The 20,556-nt window shown below is 43.5% G+C and overlaps 1 protein-coding gene across 4 annotated transcripts in view; it reads right to left on the reverse strand.

The window, feature by feature from the left end:
* Window positions 1-20,556, reverse strand: part of LOC133856949 (uncharacterized) — an 87,355-nt gene that overhangs the window by 31,510 nt on the left and 35,289 nt on the right. For all 4 annotated transcript variants that reach the window (XR_009898262.1, XR_009898263.1, XM_062292013.1 and 1 more), the window contains exons 7-9: window positions 10,777-10,857; window positions 5,927-6,145; window positions 5,581-5,723 (exon numbers count right to left, since the gene is read on the reverse strand). Coding sequence is in view for 2 of the 4 variants with exons in the window: in XM_062292013.1 (XP_062147997.1) it covers window positions 5,581-5,723; window positions 5,927-6,145; window positions 10,777-10,857 (443 nt within the window). In the remaining 2 variants the exon portion in view is untranslated. The remainder of the gene's footprint in view (window positions 1-5,580; window positions 5,724-5,926; window positions 6,146-10,776; window positions 10,858-20,556) is intronic.

A 20,556-nucleotide genomic window follows, 5' to 3' on the forward strand; every position in this document is an offset into this window, starting at 1 on the left:
TGGCAAAAATCCTTCACCCTATCAACCACCCAATTGGAAGACACCTTATTAGGAGGCCCCTCATCCACACCCACTGCCAAAGGAAAGATGGACAATAGTTCACTCCTCTCCAACTTCTCCCCCATGCCATTCTCTTCATAAGTTAGAAGAAGTGCCTTCGACTCATAATTCTATAGATCTATATAAAGTTCATTCCCTACACAGCCTAACCTTCTCTCAAGCTCTTAATCTCCCGAAGCGTTGCCAGTATCCCCCATGTTCGAAATTACACTTAGTCTCCTCCCACCTTGGTTCTGCACTGAATTGAGATTGCCCTTCGTACTAGAAGAACACCCAATGTCCATATTCGCCTTAGCACCTCCACCCATCCTTACCCCTGACCCCTCCTCCGCCCCCGCAGTTCCCAAAAAGATTACCCTTTCCAGAACCCCCTCTACAGATTTGACCAATTTTAGGCCTGACCCAGTTTAGAAACACCTACCAGTTTCTCGGCAGTTTCTGCCTTTGTCGTCTTCACATATGCCTACCTCTCCTCTTCAATTGGTCCCTCCATCACGCCGTGACGTTTCCATATTTCTTTGATCGTGTTTGGACAAGACCCCATAGACTACAACAAACTTCTCTACAGGTTCTGGCGCCTTCATCGTCATTTTCGCCTGACAGCCACCAACTTCTGACTCTCCGGATTGCCGGTCGCCCCTACTCTATCTCCTTCCGCACTACCATTCGTCGTAGCAGAAGCTCCCGACCCATCGCCCACCATCTTCTCATTATCTTTCAACTTCCAGATCCCCTTCTCCACTTGTTTCTTTCTCCGATGATACACAACCTCCTACTTTCGTTTCGGCTCTTCCCCATCCATCCCCAAGTGAGGTGCATCCAGATTGTCTTTGAGGAAAGAATTGGTTTTTGTTGTGACAAAATAATTTTAGGGATCTCCAATGAAGCAGAAAATAGCATAATAGAAAATAACACAATCACACAAGACACCAAGATTTAAGTGATCAGCTTAACAAGCGTACATCCACTGGTGGAGACCCAAGGAAAATTCATTATCAAAATGATGGAGTACAAAGAAAACCATTAAAACCCAAAAGCCCCAATACACCAAAATCTCACTCACTCAAAAGAGAATTAGACAAAAGAGAAAATATTCTAAATTCTCTAAGCCACCATGTAGCCAACACAAATAGTGAGAATCTACAAAGTGAGATGCACTCTTTCTTCTTCTCTGCAATTTAAGTTGCTCTCCCCTTTTCTTCCTTTTAGTTGCTACCTCTCTCTCTCTCTCTCTACACCACGTAGTCACTACACTCTTCTACAAACCCAAATGACCGAATGAGCTACTTCCTTTAAATAAAAGTGGTTCAGTCATAAAAACTTGAAGAGTGATATCTCCTAATGCATGTATCAAAACATCTTTTTTATGTTCCTAAATCTTATAACCCAATAACCCAACTAAAAGGTTTTCACTTATGTACTTGTTTGCGATTAAAAAATAAAGGGTAAAATCCATATACCCCCTCAAACTACCATTCAACTGACAATGTCTCTCCAAACTTTCAATTTGAATAACGTCCTCCCAAACTACCAAAAATTGTCAATGTTCCCCACATGACAAAAATACCCTTAAGAAAATAAAAAAATACTGTTTTTTTTTTTTAAAAAAAACTAAAACTAAAAAAAAATAAATTAAAAAAGAAATACATAAAACCAAGAGTGGCCAAATTTAAAATTAAAAGAAAAACAAAAAAGTTTTCATTTTTTTTTAATTAAATTTTGGGTAAATACCTTTGACCCCCTTGTGGTTTAAAGGCTTTACTTTTTGTACCCTGTGTTTCCATTCGTATCACATATGGCATCACATATGGTACCTCGTTTATGACTAAAGACAGAGATGGTACTTCCATCCAAAAATTGACGGAAGTCCACATCATTGGTCTTAAAATATTGACAAGTGTCACTTTTTTAATATTTAATATATATATTTTATGTTTTTAATATTTTTAGTTTTTTAATCGTTTTATTGTTAAGTTTTAGTTTAATGGGACATAGGACGTGTCAATTTTTTAAGAGTGTTCACATGTATTTTCGTCAATTTTTGGACGAAAGTACCATCTCCGTCTGTAGCCATATACGAGGTATCATTTGTGATACAAAATGAAGCATAGGTGGCAAAAAATAAAGTCTTTAAACTACAGGGGGCAAAAAGATATTTAACTCTTAAATTTTTTGTTTTTGTAAAGAAACTAAAAAATTTGTTCTAAAAAAAAAAAAAAAAAAATTAAAATTTTGTATTTTTTTTTTTTAAATAAAAATTATAGCGATATTTTACATTGTCATTTGGATGGTAGTTTGAGGAGGGTATCTAGACTTTTCCCAAAAATAAATAGTCACGCCACGCACAGGCAAGGTCAACACGCTTTGAGTAAGCAATCTACTTCAATTTTCTGTCATGTGACATTCTTGTATCTTAATTCTGAAGTCATGAGCACTAAGACGTTTTTGATTTAGATGATTTCTAGCCCCCCTCCACAAGGATTTTTCAGATTTGAATTCTGTAAAATGGCCAGTGATGTGACGTCCACACAAATGCAAAATGTTAGATATGAAAAAGTATATTAGTATACTAAATGTCATTTTCCTGGGCATACAAGGACTTGCATTTATATGGTTTTTTTTTTTTTGATAAGTAAGCAAAATTTTATTAAAGAAAAAAGCGTAAGGCACCCCTAAGTACACATGAAGTATACACAGGAGCAATCACAGCTAACCCACAAGGGCTACAACAACCCAACAAAACCTAAACCCTAGAACCCGAAAGATACACCCAAAAACAACCCACAAAGGAACCCAAACAAAAACGCAAGGAAAAAAAATCAAGGGCCTGCAATACAACCCACAAAACCCACCAAGGCTCACAACCTTATATCATGTGAGCCTTGCCTTTCCTACGCCTAGAAGTTTTAACGCCGCCATAATTGATGGAACTTTGCAAATTTAGAAGCTCCCTCTTGCCTTTGGACTTCTGGCACGCTATCATCCTGTCTCGTAGAAAATCTTCATCTATGGCATCCCTGATAGCCAATGCCTCCTCTCCAAAATCATCATCCACCGCCCAATCCAAGGGCAATCCATCCCAAAAATCAACGTCCTCCTCCCAGACCACAATCTCCTCGTTGTGATCAAAACCGATAGGCCAAACACGAGATTAGGAAAAACCATTTTCCTCAACGGATGAAGGAATGATACAATCTCTCGAAGGGGAGGAAGAGCCTACCACCCGACATCGATGACCTCTCAAGGCGAAACGGGAGTGACTGAAGCAGTCAGGCGGGGGTTGAGAAACCCCTTCTTAAATAGACCCTGCTTCACTGGAGGCTAAGGCTTTGCTGCTTTCTTCTCTGGAGGCTTAGCACCTGAATCATTTTTGTCAAAGCCGACAGACATCTTCGAGGGTACCAGAGAGTCTTCTAGTAACACATCATTCCACTTCACCGAATGCCCTTCCCTGAGTTCTTTAGTCCTATAATAACTCTGAAAAGGCTTAGAAACTTGCAACATAGGTAGAGAAGAACATAGCTTCACTCCCAACTCAGCTGTCCGAGAGGGAGGAGGAGGAGCAAAACAGGGTTTTGAAAACCCCACAGGAGAGGACTGAGGGATCACCGGAGCTGCCAAAACAGCACCAGAACTGCTCGGGAGATGATTCAGAGGAATAGCCAGAGATATCGGAACCAGCAACTCCGGCGCTAGCGAGGGGGGGAAGTCAAACGGCTTGGAGACTGGAACCTTGCTTGACCCATCTCCGGAAGAAGACAGAACCTGAACCGCCTCAGGAACTGCCGGCGACGTGTACTCTGGCCGAGAAGAATACCCAGAAGAAGTCGACGGCGCCAGTCCTGCAATCTTTGTAAAATCTGGCTGGAGAGAAGCTAAAGGTTTGGGTTTCGGCAAGAACCGTCCCAACCTAACCCTTATGCGCTTAGGGCCCAAACCGGGTCCAGCAGCACGACCCAAAATCTTCCCAATAGTCCAGCCCATAGCTAAGTAAAATCCAAGAAACATCTGGAACCATGTATGCAAATTTGAATTGAAATTACCTAGAACTGCGCCTCGGATAGAGTGAGAAGCATGGGACTTCTTCCTCTTACCCAGTGGATAAAGCAACGAACCCAAATCCATCGAATTAGACGGAGAGCAGCGAACTGGAGCTCGCTGCTTGCCCGGCGGACAACGAGAATTTTCCATGACCAATGAATCAGCCAGAGGGAACTCCAAAATTGAGCAGTCCATTGCCGTTCTCAGAACCTCAGGGACAACACTCCTCAGCGCCAGAAAAAGATCAAGGGCATGCGGTTCAGCTAGTGGAGCCCTCAACCTTGAGAGACGACCACACTCAAAAGGCAATTCCTTTGCAATAGAATCCGAAGCCGACCTAAGCACTGTAGCATACGACGGCCCCTTTTGCTTTACCGACGCATCAGAGGAGATGATCCCACGGTCCACCGAGGCAGAGAGAGAAGCAAAAACCAATCTCAACTCGCCGGAAAACTTACGCCAGCCCCATCCTCTGCAACCCTCAGGGATTAGAATGAAACCTTTCCGACCACCCAACCCATAGATTGCCGCCTCTAAGTACCGGCCGACTTTATTTTCACCTCTACGGGTAATCACAAGTTTAGACCCTTCCCTGAAGGATTTGACGAAATCTTGAACTTCAGGGAAATCCAAGAGCGTCTCCAACGTCGACGCTAGCCAATCGGAGCACTGGGTGCTCAAGATGATCGTGCTGAAGAAGTTTTTTCTCTTCTCCTCCACCTGCACAGTCGAAGCCCCCTCCAATACCGAGATAGAAAAGGACTTCGACTCCACCAGGAAGATCCTTTCCATCACAGACACTCCCGAACTCAGAAGACCAACCTAGAGAATGAACACATAAAGACCGGCGAAGAAGACCACCTAGACACAATACCCACCGGCAGACACCCCAGCACAACCGAACTGAACCAACCCAAGAAAGGACCTGAAATGATGGAACTCAAACTCCCCGCACCGAACCCGAGCTACTGGAAGAAGAACGAAAGGATCCCCTAGCTAGATGACCTCTCACGCACCACTGCCAGTCAATTCATTTACATCTTGATGGTATCCCTGAAACATCCAGTATTACCATTTACCATTTACATGGTAATACCAGAACCTTAATACAATACACCATTGGCCTGACTTGATGGTTAATTCCATTCTAAAAACATAAAAAGTACAAATATTTGCTTGAGGATCATGTTGGAAACATATAATCAGATAAATGGTATGTCAAACAGAATCAGGACTATCACATTCCACATCTCTTACCAGTTAATCACAATCTTAATGCAGATAAGACGGAGAAATTTAATGCTTTTTTAGTTCCTCATAATTCCAAATGACTGACTTAAGTTATTATTGTCAAGGTTTCTATTCAAACATTAGAAATTACTATCTTGTCAATAATAGTTGATTCCCAAATATAAAAATTGTTGATAGACAGAAATAATCAGAACAACAGTTTCCCAAAAGATATTTTGAGCAAATTACCTTGTCAACATTCGGTAAGGCTCTCGAAGATCCTTAGTGACCAGATCATCAATCAATGTACCTATGTAACTGCTCTCCCTCTCAAGAACAATGAGGGGTTTACCCTCTGAATGTCTAGCAGCATTGATACCAGAAATGATGCCCTACAGAAGGAGTAAATAAGAAGAAAGAAGGCTTGATAGATGCACAAACTGCCTATATAGCCAACAAGCATAAAGTTCTGTCTCCACCAAGGCAAAACCCACTACCCACTATCTTTTCATGCCCCAAGAATACAAAATAAATTAAGAACTATACCAGATAATGTTTCTCTAGAAATAAGAACAAATAATGCGAATATAATTACCTGTGCTGCAGCCTCTTCATAGCCCGTGGTTCCATTTATCTGTCCAGAAAAGAAAAGTCCAGAAATCTTCTTTGTCATAAGAGACCTAGAGCATTGATGAGCAGGCAAAAAATCATATTCCACAGCATAAGCAGGCCTCAGCATTGAACAATTTTCAAGTCCAGGTAAAGTTCTTAAGAGTGGTAACTGTAGCCTCTCTGGTAACCCAGTTGAGAACCCCTGTCAAGGAAAAAAAGAGTAGTTAAGGGAAAAATGTCAAAAACATGCTTGTATATTAGAGCACTAGTAGCAGCGTCCCTTAAACTTTTCTTCAATTTAAGGAACTAACTCACTTTTTGCTTCCTTATTTAAATGCATTGTACAATAGCTTGCCATATCTTTTCCATATACCATTTAAGTATACTTTAAATTCAATGCTAGGAGAAAGAGAGAGGAAAGAAAACGTTTTTTATATTAAAATAATGTTAAGGGAATCACTTTTGTTTCCCTAGATCTAGGGTACAACTTTTGGTTCCTTGGTGTTTTCTTAGTTTAGGGAACAATAAGGGAATCTGATTCAAGGGTCGAAATGTTATCTTCCGACCATCCCAAAAGATAGTGTAGACGTTAGTTCCTCCCTGCTACTGGGCATCAATGTCAAACTGCCAAGGTCTTCCCAGGATTAAGTAGCATGCGTCCATCTCTACTATATCACACAAAATAGAATCCGAGTAATGCTTACCGATCGAAAAATGTGAAACGACATCTTTCGGTCCCCCGCTTGATCCATTCGATCTTGCATGGGGCTGGGTGCATCTCAGTTTTCAAATCGAACTTCGAAACCATCTCCTTAGACACTACATTCTCCCCTCTACCAGCATCAATTATCTCATCACATACCCTCTGGTTGACTTTGCAGCGAGTACGAAAAATCTTGTGCCTTTGAGATTGATTCTCTTGCCTCGGGGTCAAGAGTAAATGTTGAATTACTAAGGACCGGGAAAGTGGAATTCCCTCATTAGCGTCAGCCAACTCCTCTTCCTCATACTCGGGAGTGTCTAGGGCTGGCAAAACGGGTTTGCGGGTTGACCCGTGGGGACTGGCGACCCATTTAAGGTAGACCCAAACACGACCCGTTTATGTTAACGAGTCAGAGCCCCAGACACGACACGATACGATATGGTAATTTTCACGAGTCACCCGACATGACCCGTGAAACCCATTTGACTTTGAAAAGACATTACTTGCCAAGCTCCAACTTAACGACTCTATTGGAACTGCAAGAATCGTTTAGACCGCGGGAGAAGGAAGAGTTGCAAGTGAAGCTTGGCATTGTACAACAATTAGAAGAAGAATTGGAGCCCCACCCATCAATAACCAACTCCAAACCTCTCAAGAAATCCTCCAATGCCGTCAGGTCATTTGGATGGCATGACAGATTCTGAGAATTTAGAAGCCGGGATTGGAAGCAGAGGCCAAGAACAATTATCAACACTCGCAAATCTTGAACACCCATGTTTGGAAAAAAAAAAAAAAACACGCACAAGAAAGTGCCAGCAAAAAGCAAAACCCTGTAACAGAACCAAGATTTATGGAGTTGGATTGATGGTTTGGGCCATTCTGGGTGAGGAACAAATTCAGCAGCACATTCAAGGAAAGAGAAAAAGGGTGTTGCTCCTCGTGAATATGATAAAAAAGAAGAAAGAAAAGGGCGAACACACTTGTTAGATAGATAGAGATAGATGAGGAAAAGAAATGGTGGCTCTGACTTCAACACACTTATGGCCTGAACGTTTGATGAAGGGGGCGGCGCTAAAGAAGAAGAAAATGGAAGAAGAAGAAGGGGCGGCGCTGAAGGAAAAAAAGAAGGTTATTAATGGGTATTCTCTTCTCTACCTAATCGGCTAACCTAATCCCATTTCCTTTTTATATTTTTTTTATTTTATAAAAAAAAACCGTGTTTGGCGGGTCACCCACGTGGGTAACCCGTGACATGACCCGCAAGACAGAAATGAACGGGTCATAAGACCCAAACCCACTAATTTCGTGTCGTATTCATGTCGGATTGTTGGGTCGTGTCAAAATTGCCAGCCTTAGGAGTGTCATCATCTCCACTCTCGAATCCTTCTTCTGGCTCGAGTTCAATCAAGTTTACCATCTGCCTTCAGGGACATTGATGTGACCTATGTCCTGGTTGGTTGCATTTGAAACACTTGTTTGAATTGGGTCGTGCGTATGGGTTGTTGGCTGGTTGTCTCGGAATGTTTGAACTGCTGTTGGCTCCTTTTCCTGTGGAAGTCACTGGTTGATCCGGTGTGACTATCGAGACTAGAGGTTGTTTTCGCCGACCTTGTGTTGGTCTCATTGAATCGCTCAGGTTTGACTCCCAGGTTTGTGCTCTAGGCCTCTCCAGTTGCTTCTTTGCTCGGGTTGCCAAACTAACTGCCTCGTTCAAAGTAACAATAGAATGCATAGAAACCTTATCTTGTATTGCCACACGCAGTCCACCAATAAATCTTGCAACTTGTTGATCTTTTGTCTCCATGAGATCATTTCGAGCAGATAAGCGATAGAAATCAACATACGCCTGGATGGTTCAACCTCCTTGTCGACACTCTTGGTATTGCTGGAATAGCCGTTGCTCAATGTACGATGGTAAAAATCGTGCTTTGAGTAGCCGCTTCATCTTCAACCATGAAGTTATAGGTCCCTTCCCTTGTCGGCCTCGAGAAATCTGTAACTTTTCCCACCAAGCAGAAGCTCCTCCCTTGAACTTGTATGCCAAAAACTTCACCTTGCGATCCTCCTGAATACTCATAAAATCAAAGAACCTCTCTATCTCCATCACCCAATCTAAGAAACCTTTCAATTTGAAGATGCCTGTTGAATGATGGGAGATCAATCTTCCTTCGGTATTCATGGGATTCCTCCCTACCGTGATCTTGATGTCTTGGTTGCTCTCCATAAACATCCCGGTAGCCAATGCCTTCATAGACATTCCCCATACGGCCAACTCCACCACGCTCATAACCTCTGAAGCCCGTGCCGTCACGACCTGCGCCCCTACGTCCTTCACCCCGTCGACCTACTCCAACTTTCTGTCTGAACACTACTTCAGCGAAGTCTTCATCATCACTAAGATCTTCATAGACTGGTGGTTGGTTTATGGGTGCAGGTTGTTGGTGAGGAATAGGCCTCACTCGGATCCCCTCGTCATCATGGGCATCATTGTCCCTGTGATTACGATTAGGACTTATGTGCATGCGCTCCATCATCTCCGGCATCTGGCACATCTCCTGTCACATCTTTGGATGCATCGGTTGCTGGATTCGCTGGAGCTCTTGGAATTCGGCTCTCCAAGGAGCCTCCTTGTCACGAGCAGCGTCGTTAAGGGTATTGTCACTGTTGTGCTGATTGGTCATGACAAAGTTAAAGCTTACTCTCATACCAACTGATGTAGCGGAAGACTAAGGGAACTAATCAAAGAGCAGCGTCTTTGATTCTGCAAGGAAAATTGTCTTCGTCTTCTACCCAGAAGGTTAAAAACAAGGCCGTAGGCTAAAAGAAAGATAAAACTCCGAAGAGTATTTGAGACAGACTTTTCTGATTTTATAATAATTCAATGACTTGAGTTTTACATAATAAGCAAGCCTATTTATGCTCTCTCAAGTTGAGACGAGGTGGTGAGCATAGATTTTTTGAATCCCTTCCAAAACACAGACGTTCGAAGTCTATCATGCGCTTTTACAGAATATATCATTTCTTGCTATGGAGCCCACTCCCACTAGCTCTGCATTTTCTTGGAAGAACATTTGGAGAAATAAGGCTCTTTTGAGAGTGGTTTTCTGTGTGGATGGCGACACTAGGGAATATTTTAACTTTTGATAACCTTAGAAAGAGATGCGTCATAGTGGTGGATTAGTGGAGCATGTGCAAGAGGAACAGAGAGACCATTGAGCATCTTCTCCATTGTGAAGTGGCTAGAGAGTCGTGGCTTTTGATCTTCCATCTTTTTTGTGTAGAGTAAGTAATGCCTAAAAGGGTGGTGGAGTTGTTGGCTAATTGAAGAGGTCAGATGGGAAGCTGTTACATTTTAGAAACATGGAGGATGGCTCCCTTATGCTTAATGTGGTGTATTTGGACAGAGCGGAACGTGAGGAGCTTCAAAGATTGTGAGAGTTTGGTGTTAAGAGTTAAAGCAGTTACGTTCAAATCTCTTTATGCTTGGATAGCGGCATACAATAGTCTTTGCTTTTCTAGTTTTACTAAATTTTTGGGCTTGTGTTCTTCTTTTGTACCTAATTAGAGGTCTCTTTTGTATACTTCCTGTGTACTTGGGATGCACCCCTCTATGCTTTCAAACAGGATTGATTTACTTAAAAAAAAAAAATTGTCAATGTTTTGAAAATTTAGAAATCATGTTCTATTGTGAAGAGCAGAGACAATATGTCAAAATCTTATTTGAAAACAAGAGTCTGCTTTCATAATATTATGCTGGTATAATGCCTCTGACATACGCCAAGAAAGAGAAAAAGACAAGGTATGGTCTTGACATCAGCTTTGTCATTGACATCTACATAGCCACCTCAGATGGATTTATTAGTATTATTGTTGTTGTTGTTGGTGTTCTTTCAAAACCCACCAAAACTGTGCCAAGGTACGAGGAAAATTGTTGGCATGAAGCCTTTGCAGTTGTTCTCCTTTGTCAATTGATTCGGTTCCTTCATTTCATTGGTATAACTTTGAATAAGAAAGAAAGCCTCAAACTAAAAGGCAGCTATTTATATTGTCTTTCAATTCAAGCAACAGTCCAAAAGGAAAAAAAAAAAAGAAAAAGAAAAAGGAAAACAAAATCTGAGATGTTGGTGCACCTGGACATAAAGCTCTGGCACAGTTCGGCCCTCTGGTTCAAGAAATATTTGATGGGAATCTTTGTCTTGAAACCTCACAATCTAATATGTATAAAGAGCAAAGTAAATATTATTAGCAAATCATCCACACTTATTAAGAATACAGGAGCAATACCATTTTAAACATGAGTTTTATAGGATTTGGCAGATTGTAAGAGAATCTTGACCTTATTAATCACGTTAGCCTCAGGCTTGTAGGTGAACTCAAATGTTTCACGATTAATTACCCCAAGGAAGTTTTTACTTTGTTTCCTCTCAAAACATAAGTTTTATAAGAAGATCAAGATATGCCTATATTTCCCCCATGCTCGTGACTGCACCAAAATAGCAAGTAGAAGGACATCTTCTTCACTAATCTTTAGAACATAAATTTTTATTCTTGATGATCCAGGACTAAACTGATATTTTTCATATGAAAAACTCTGGTATTTTGAAACTATATTTAAGATCAACTCATAAATGAGAAGAGGAAAGAAAGGCTTTATTTGTCCTGGGTTTATCAAAACAGACAACAATAACTGATGAAAAACAATTTAAACCTCAGAAAGTGTAACATTTGTTTCTTCCACCATACAAAACAAGGAGGTCCATGAATACATAAATCCAGAACTGCAGACATTCCCATGGGCAACAACAAACCAATGCCAACTCTTGCAAGTTGAAGACTAATAAAACAAGGACTTCTAAACAGAACTTATGATTACAAGGATTAAAGAAAAAGAGTAAAAGGCAACCTAATAGATTTGCATGTTGAGGGAGAGTATGAGTACTGGTATTGCTTACATATATGATCAAATTTGGGACCACCAAAGTCATTATAAATGGAAAGAAAAGAAAGATAGAGCTACAGAGATAAAGGCGAACAAAAATTAATAAAAAAGGATGAGATAGTATTAGGATCTGAGGATGAAGTTAATAACTTCTACTTTTTTTTTGATAAGTAATAATAGTTTTATTGAAAGCGTAAGGCGCCCCTACGTACACTAGAAGTATACAACATGAAACACCTAACTAAAAAGAGAAAAAGAAGCAAGGAATTCAGCAAAGCTAATTGATAATGGGTACAAATAAGCCATCGACCAGACATACAAGGTATGGAGAAACAACTCTAACACCTCCTCTAGGAAGCTCTCTAGATTCTCAAAACACCTAAGGTTTCGTTCTCTCTAAATACACCAAAAAAGGCAAATAGGCACCATCTTCCAAGAAGTAGCGCTCCCAGATCTCCCAGACTTCCACCAACAAGCAACTAAGTCAAGCACACTCCTAGGCATGACCCAAGAAATACCAAAGCGAGAAAAAATGTTGTTCCATAGAGCTGAGGCCACATCACAATGCAGAAGAATATGGTCCACTGATTCCCCATCCCGCTTGCAAAGATAGCATTTATCAACAATAATTATGTGCCTCTTCCTGAGATTGTCCAAGGAAAGAATTCTGCCCAGAGCTGCAGACCAAGTGAAGAAAGCTGCCCTCGGAGGAGCCTGAGACCGCCACACACTCTTCCATGGGAACCGACTACCTCCAGAACACATCATAGAACCAAAATAAGACTTCACCCTGAACACACCTGTCTTGGACGAGACCCATATAAGACAATCTGCCCTCTCAAAATTCACCTTGGTAGAGTCCAGTACCTGGAAGAAAGAGGCAAAAACATCGACTTTCCAATCATGAGCCTCTCTAACAAAGCTCACGTTCCATTGAATGGACCCGCCCAAACTCTCCAAGTTATCAGCCACTGACGCATCCTTCACCCGAGCAATGCCAAAGAGATCAGGAAACACTTCTTTCAGAATCGTATCTCCACACCACAAGTCATGCCAAAATCTAATCCTACTCCCATCCCCCACCCATATCTCAGGAATTTGGAGAAATTCTCCCAACCTTTCCTTATAAACTTCCACAACCCTACTCCAAACGCCCCAGCAACCTCTCGGGAGCACCACCCACCCCACAAACTCCCATACTTGGAATCCACCGCGACTCTCCACCAAGCATCTCTATCCATGCCAAAGCGCCATAACCATTTACCTAGCAATGCGCGGTTGAACATAACCAAATTTCTAATGCCAAGCCCCCCATTCGAAATTGGAGTACAAACCTTCTCCCAACTCACCAAATGGTATTTAAATTCTTCACCCATTCCACCCCAAAGAAAATCGCGTTGTAATTTCTCAATGCGCGATGCAACACTCACCGGAATAGGGAACAGAGACATATAGTACGTAGGTAAGTTAGAGAGCGTACTCTTGATAAGGGTCACTCTCCCTCCCTTAGAGAGATATAACCTTTTCCAACTAGCCAACCGTTTTTCAACCTTCTCAATAACTCCATCCCAAATACGAGTAGACTTGTAAGAAGCCCCCAAAGGAAGACCCAAATACATCACTGGCAAATAAGCAACTTCACACTCCAAAATGTCGGCTAACCTTCCCACATCGGCGACATTCCCCACTGGAATAATATTGGATTTGGCCAAGTTAACCTTAAGACCCGAGACAGCCTCAAATAAGAGCAAGAGACATCGCAAAGACCGAAGCTTGGAGGAGCTAGCATCACAGAAAATCAATGTGTCATCAACGAACAAAAGGTGGGAAAAAGAAGCATCGCCCACTCTGAAACCATCCAACACACCCCCACTCACCGTCGCAGTAATCATACGACTCAGCGCCTCCATAACAAACACAAACAAAAGGGGAGACAAAGGGTCTCCTTGCCTTAGGCCTCGAGAGCTACTGAAAAAGCCGTTAGGCGAGCCGTTAACTAGCACCGAAAACTTAGCAGAAGAAATGCAACGAGCTATCCACGAACACCATTTACCCCCAAAGCCGCATCTCCTCAACATATACAATAGAAAATCCCAATTAACGTGATCATAAGCTTTTTCTAAATCCATTTTGCAAACGACTCCCGGCTCCCTTGATTTAATATGACTATCAAGGCATTCATTCGCAATAAGGATTGGATCAAGAATCTGCCTCCCTTTGATGAAAGCACTCTGAGATTTGGAGATAACCTTGTCCATTACCGTCTTCAATCTGTTAGCCAAAACTTTAGCAATAATCTTATAAATACCTCCTACAAGGCTTATGGGCCGGAAATCTTTGAGAGACAAAGCTCCTGGAGTCTTAGGAATAAGAGCAATAAACGAAGCATTCAGACTCTTCTCAAATACTTCTCTAGCATGAAACTCAGAAAAAACCTCCATAATGTCCAAGCGCAAAACCTCCCAACAAGCTTGGAAAAAAGCCATAGTGAAGCCATCCGGACCCGGCGCTTTGTCGCCATTAAAAGCAAACACTACCTTTCTAACTTCCTCCTCCTCAAAGGCTCTCTCCAACCACCTTGCTTCTGACTCTAAAATAGCATCAAAGGAAAGATCATCCAACCGAGGCCTCCAACTGTGCTTCTCAGAGAAGAGATCTTGATAGAACTGAACCACATGCTCACCTATCTCTGCTGGATTAGAAGAAATGGAATCTCCAATCAATAAGGAATCAATAGAGTTGTACCTTCTGTTTGAATTGGCTATAGAATGGAAGAATTTTGTGCATTTATCTCCTTCTTTCAACCACGTCACCCTGGACTTTTGCCTCCAGCAGACCTCCTCCAACAGTGAGCATCTCTCAATCTCACTGACAATTTCCAGCTTCTTTTGAATTTCCCCCTCACCCAAAGCCCTACTACCTTCCACTGTATCAAACGCCTGAAGCTCCTCAAGAAGCTTTCTCTTGTTTCTCTCCACATTACCAAAGGCCTCTACATTCCAAGTCTTCAAATTAGATTTGAGGGCCTTTAGTTTACATGCAAACACAAAGCTAGGAGAGCCATAAAAAGAGTGTGAATCCCACCATTGTTTCACCAACCCCACAAAACCATCCACCTTGAGCCACATATTCTCAAACTTAAACGGCCTACTTCTTGAAGTAGAGTTAGCACAATCGAGGAGAATAGGAAAATGGTCAGAGTAAAGGCGAGGAAGCCTCTTCTGAGACGCCTCAGGAAATCTATCTTCCCAATCAAGAGAGACAAGAAAACGATCAATTTTGGACCAAACAGGAGGATCACAGGAAATCGACCACGTATAAGAACCTCCAACGAGCGGAAAATCCATAAGACCCTGCTCAGAGATAAAATCACAAAAGTCCCTCATGGCAGATACACTACCATCTCCAGATCTTTCACTAGGGAACCTAGTAATGTTGAAATCTCCCCCTATACACCAAGGCAAACTCCACCAACTCAGGATCCCAGCCAGCTCATCCCAAAGGCCCCTCCGATCAATCCTGAAATTCGGACCACACACGCCCACAAAACCCCACTCAAAATGATCATCAACATTCCTAAAGGAAACTGCAAGTGTAAAAACCCCCACGCACACATCCACCTTTTTCACCACCCTCTTATCCCACAAGATAAGGATACCCCCTGAAGCCCCACTAGCATCCAAACAACACCAATCCACATAATTACACCCCCAAAGACTACGCACAAAATTTCTAGAAGGATCCTTAACTTTTGTTTCTTGGAGGCAAATAATATCCACCTTCCAATCTTTGAGCAAATTGCAAATCCTTAAGCGTTTACTCCTATTATTCAGCCCCCTTACGTTCCAAGAGAGAATCTTCGGCTTCATGGCACTACTACTAGCCCCCTTGCCCTCCTTTTACCGCTAATCAATCCAGAACCTTTAGCATCATAGTTTATAGAGCTCTCCAAATTCTTAATCTCCCTTATACCCTTCGTGCGTCCTTTACCCATGCGACGCTCCTCTTTCCTCTCCTCTTCTATACAAGTCAGAAAAGCTAACAATTGCAATTTATGCCCCACGAACGTCATCCCTACAATGGGATAAATCTCGTTAGCACTCTGCATCACCCACTCCGAATACCCCAAACCTCCCAAGGCTGGAGAGTAAGCATTGAGAGGAGAACCCACATCATCTGCCCCTTCCCCCTCCTTGAACTCCACCAAACCAGCACCCCCGGGAGTAATGCTTCTGGATGCCTCACCCAACAATCCAACCTGCAGACCAGAGGACTCTGATTCCACAACTGGCCCCCCCAACCACTCACAACCTTCCCCTCCAGCACTGTCAAAGCAAGGAACAATCGCCATATCCACCAACGGTTGATGCCAAAACTCATACCCTGCCATCTCCCGGGGCACATTCAGCACATTAACACTTCTCAACTGAGAAAGTGCCGAGTCCTTCACCCTCACTAGACCACCCTCTAAACACAGGACAGGTATTTCACTACAGTTCAACTGCTCCTGCTCCGAAAATAGATGTTCCCCTGCTGCATCGGACCCCACTATCAGCTCCCCCTCCCTCCGCTGACCCGGTTCCTCCAGCAGCACCGTCTCTACCTCCACCTGCAACTCAGAGCTACTAAGGGGCGAGAAGCACCTTTCCAGGAGCCTAGACTGTCCTTGGAGTTGCCCGGTAACTAAACCCGGAGAAGAAGGAGTCAGAGAGCCAGCGACTAGGCTCTGAGGATTCTTCTGAGAAACATTCCCCCGTGCGGCTGGATCTGTGCCTAACGAACCCAGCGCAGATGAAGCCCTCACCGGCGAACGATGCTGGTCGTTGAGAGACGAGATGCCGGCGACTAGTCCCAGAGACGGAGCCCCCGTTGAGGAAAATGCACTTGGCGTGAATATCCCGGCGTCCAGGCCCGGAATTGAATCAGTCCGAAGAAGAGGAACTGAGCTCGCAGGGGCCCAAGGGGGGCGGGAGCCTGGACCCTCCTTAGCCCTCCACTCCAAAGGCTGGTTCGGACAGTCCAAGATGCCTTTTCCTTTGGAGGCCCTGGCTGATTTGGTTACGCCAACAGTTTTCGATCTGGGCTTGGATTTGGATTTGGGCCGAGCCACTTTGAAGCCCACCGCCCGGGCCCTAGATGAAGATGCACGATCCAGACCCCCACCATCAACCATGGCCAAACCCTTCAGACAAAACTCAATTTCCTTTTGCATCCTTTCTAACGACTCTCTGAAGGCACCCACATCGAGGCTTTCACCAGAATGGCTGTTGCGTGCTGTAGGGAGAAACTTAGCTTCAGCTACACCATGCCTAGTGTCAGACGACCTTCCCAACGCACCAGAGAGTCCAGCTTGAGCCGAAGTCGTGGCCGAATCCGGAGCCGGAGCTTTCTCACCCGCCGCTGTTCCTTTCCTCGCCAAGACCTTCTGGACCATGCTAGCAGATTAGAATGTTATGGTTAAGGAGAAAATGTTTTCTATCATACACATAAAGAACCAACAGCAAGGAAGAATTGTTGTGTAGAACCATATTGGAAAAAGTCAGCAGCAAAGATATTTGAGCTCTACATATCTATAGAAATCTTTTTGATGAATAATAACTTACTCAAAAGAAAACGACAAAGCCCTCGTACACAAAAGTATACAAGACAGGCAACTACCCTAAAAGTGTTTGAAATTTAAAATGTTAACAAGATCTAAAATATTCGAAGAGGAAAAATTAAGTACATAGACTACAGCCCAATCCAAGACAGATCTTTTAAAATATTTGAAGAGGAAAAAGTCTCTTTGAAGGCACAACAATCTTCTACCTATACTGGTTGGTAAAAGAAAAAGGGACAAAAAGTATGTAGGTCAGCTGGATAACGTTCTTGATTAAGGTAAGGCAACCACCCCAAGACTAGTAAATCTTCTTTCAACTTGCCAATCTTCTTTCCATTTTCTCAACTACCTTGTCTCAAATAACTTTTGACTTCAAAGAAAAATTCAATGGCAGACCCAAATAAATCAAGGGTAGAGAAGAGATACTACAACTGAAAAAATCGGGCAGCTCTTTCTAATGAGGCACCTCCCCCACTACGACTAATACAGATTTTCGAAGCTTAACCTTCAAGTTTGAAATAGCCTGAAGCCACAGGAGAATGTGACCCAAATTATAGATTTGACAACAATAGGCATCACACATGAAAAGTGTATCATATGCAAAAAGAGGTGGGATATTTCTAGGGGGGCAATGTTTTGGATGTCTACCTGAAATCTTGATAAATAACCTCCAACCATAGCTATAGAAAGCATCCTACTGGGAGCCTCCACGACAATCGCAAAGAGCTCTGCGAGAGAGGGTTTGCTTTACGGAGGCCTTGACTGTCAAGAGCAGCCAAAAAGCTCAATCTCTTCTTGGAAGATCGAACAGAGATAACCTTTCCCTCGTTCCACTATCTGTACCTTGAAGGAAATACCCCCTAGCTCGATAATTAATTCGAAGGATTTCGATTCTACGAAAGAAAAAAAAACCTCTCCATGGGGCCTTCGAACCACTAACATACTCAACGAGACAAAATCCTAGCAACAACCTCATCAGACAACGTCAAAACATCTTCCCAGATATCCATAAACCAACCAAGACCTAGAGAAGCTAAACAATGAAGAGAACCAACATGCCAGCACTAAGAAGTGGCAGGACGCACCTTCACATGCCGCCGATAGGGAGAATGAAATAGAGAAAATGAGAGCAGAAAACAGGGAAATTCACGTATGAGGCTCCTATTATTGGAGTATACATATCTATAGAGATCTATGCTTTTAGAACCAGTGAATTGGGTGAAAAGAAAAGGTGGATCCTACAAGAATATCATTTCTATACAGCTTCTTGGACAGCAATAATGAGCAGCAGTAATGACATTTACATTTCTAAAATAACAGTAATACTTAGATAAGAATGACTATCTTCATGCTCTAACACAAGAATCAGATGGAGAGTAAAAATATAATAAATTTTGAATCCCTTATTGATGTTCTTTGTTGTCCATTGACAGAAACAACCAAAGTTGAATAGAATTTGAAAATATATCAAATAAAAGTTGTACCAGGAATTAGTTCAACAAATAATACAGTTATATCTTAATCATTCTTCACTTCTCTCCTCTCTGCCTAGCGACGGCGCGTGTGAGCGCGTCAAGCTAGGTCCCTCCTTCGTTCCTCGTTCCAGTCACTCGAGTCTGTGTTTCGTGCTTCTAGTGCTTTCGTGGGTCGCTCCTCTTAGTTCGGTAGGGTGCTTAGCTGGTGGGCTTTTGTTTTCTCCGGCGAGAATGTGTTTCCGTTCTGGGTTGGTTATTTGAGCTGTGCCTCGTAATGGAAAGGAGATTCCTTGTGGAGTCAAAATCCTTTGTCCTTTCGGTCTTGGAGGGGGCGTCGGTGTTGCGGGTGGAGGAGAAGAGACAGGACTTCCATGGAGCGGTCGTCCTGAGCTCCCATTGTTCTGCATGGCTTGTTTCGACGATGGAAACACTTTTGGGCTTTCCTGGAGAACAAGAGTTTATCAAGTCTTACAGGGAAGGACCGAAGTTGTTGATTGCCCGGAGAGGTGGCAAATAAGATGGCCGGTTCTTAGAGGCGACGGTGTTGGGCGGTCGGAGAGGGTTCGTTCTGATCCCGGAGGGTCTCGGAGGTTGGGGTTGGCGCAAGTTTTCTGGTGAGTTGAGTAAGATTTCTACCTTTCTTTCTGCTGCGGTGGGCTGTGGGAGTTGGTCCTCGGCTGCGACAGTCAATTTGGGTGGGAAGAAGGAAGGTGAAACGATGGGTTTATCTTTCGATAGGTCGGGGCCTTCATATGCGACAGTGGTGGGTTCGGCTCCGGTGCCGGCAGCAAAGGAGACGCCCATCCCAGTGAAGGCGATCCCTCCGGTTGTTTCGTTGGATTTGGACAAACCTCTTTGTCCGATGGGTAAGCAGCTTCGTTCTCCTAGGTTCTCTGCACGAGGTGGGGCATTTCCAGATAGAGGGTTTTTTTTTGAATTTGAACTTGCACACGTGGAGAAATTTGCTCGTTAGCCTTTATTTGGCTTTGGGCCGGGTTTTTGGGAAAAGGTTGGGGCGGTCTTCTGGGTCTAGGAAGGGCCTTTTTCGCAAAGGCCTTCGTTAGGGTCGGTTTCTTCTGAGACCTAAACCTAAAGTTTTGCAGCAGCCGAAAGTTCTTGTGGGTGCGATTCCGACGGCCGTTCGTGGGAGTCTTCTTCGGCCAGAGATATCGTCGGCGGCAAATTATGGGGTGGGTCAGGAGGTGTCAAGCTCTGGGGGTGGGTCGTTTCCGGCGGTCGTACCCGTCATGCCTCCCTCCCTTTTCGTTTTCCCCCCTTTGCCGACTCTGGATTTGCTGCCTCCGGCGTCCATGGACTTCGCTCCGGCTCCGGTTAGGTCTAAAGTGGATTCTGTGCTCACCTCTCTACCAATCTCTTCAGTCGGGGCTGGTGCTGGGTTGGCCGCTTCTCCTTCTCCATCAGGGGCGGCTGTGTTGGGAGAGAAGATCTGTTGTTCTCTTCCTGTGTTGCAGCCTTCTAAGCCCTTCCAGAGATACTACAGAAAGGCTAGAGAACTCAGGGTTGGCCATTCTGTGAAATGGAACGAGGTGTTGTTAGCTGATTCACTGGTAGCTTCGAAGACGGCTGTCTGTAAGGGTTCAGTTACAGCGCCTCCAGTGAAGAAGTCTGCGGGTTCGGCGAAGAAAAGTTTCCTTCGGAAGGGGTTCCTCAACCCTCCGCCTCGGGAGGTTAAGGATGTTGGAGTGGAAAGACTTCCATCCCTCCCAAGTTGTCCTCCACCCGTAGAGGGCAATGGCTTTTCCCAATCTCGGAATTGGCTTGTTGGGTTTGATCAAAATGGGGAGATTGTTGTTTGGGAGAAGGACAATGATTTTAGGAGGGGTTGCCCTTGGACTAGGAGATTGATGGTTTTCAAGATGAGGAGTCTTTGGCTATC

The sequence above is a fragment of the Alnus glutinosa genome, chromosome 14 (assembly GCF_958979055.1).
Source record: "Alnus glutinosa chromosome 14, dhAlnGlut1.1, whole genome shotgun sequence".
In the NCBI taxonomy this organism is placed as follows: Eukaryota; Viridiplantae; Streptophyta; class Magnoliopsida; order Fagales; family Betulaceae; genus Alnus; species Alnus glutinosa.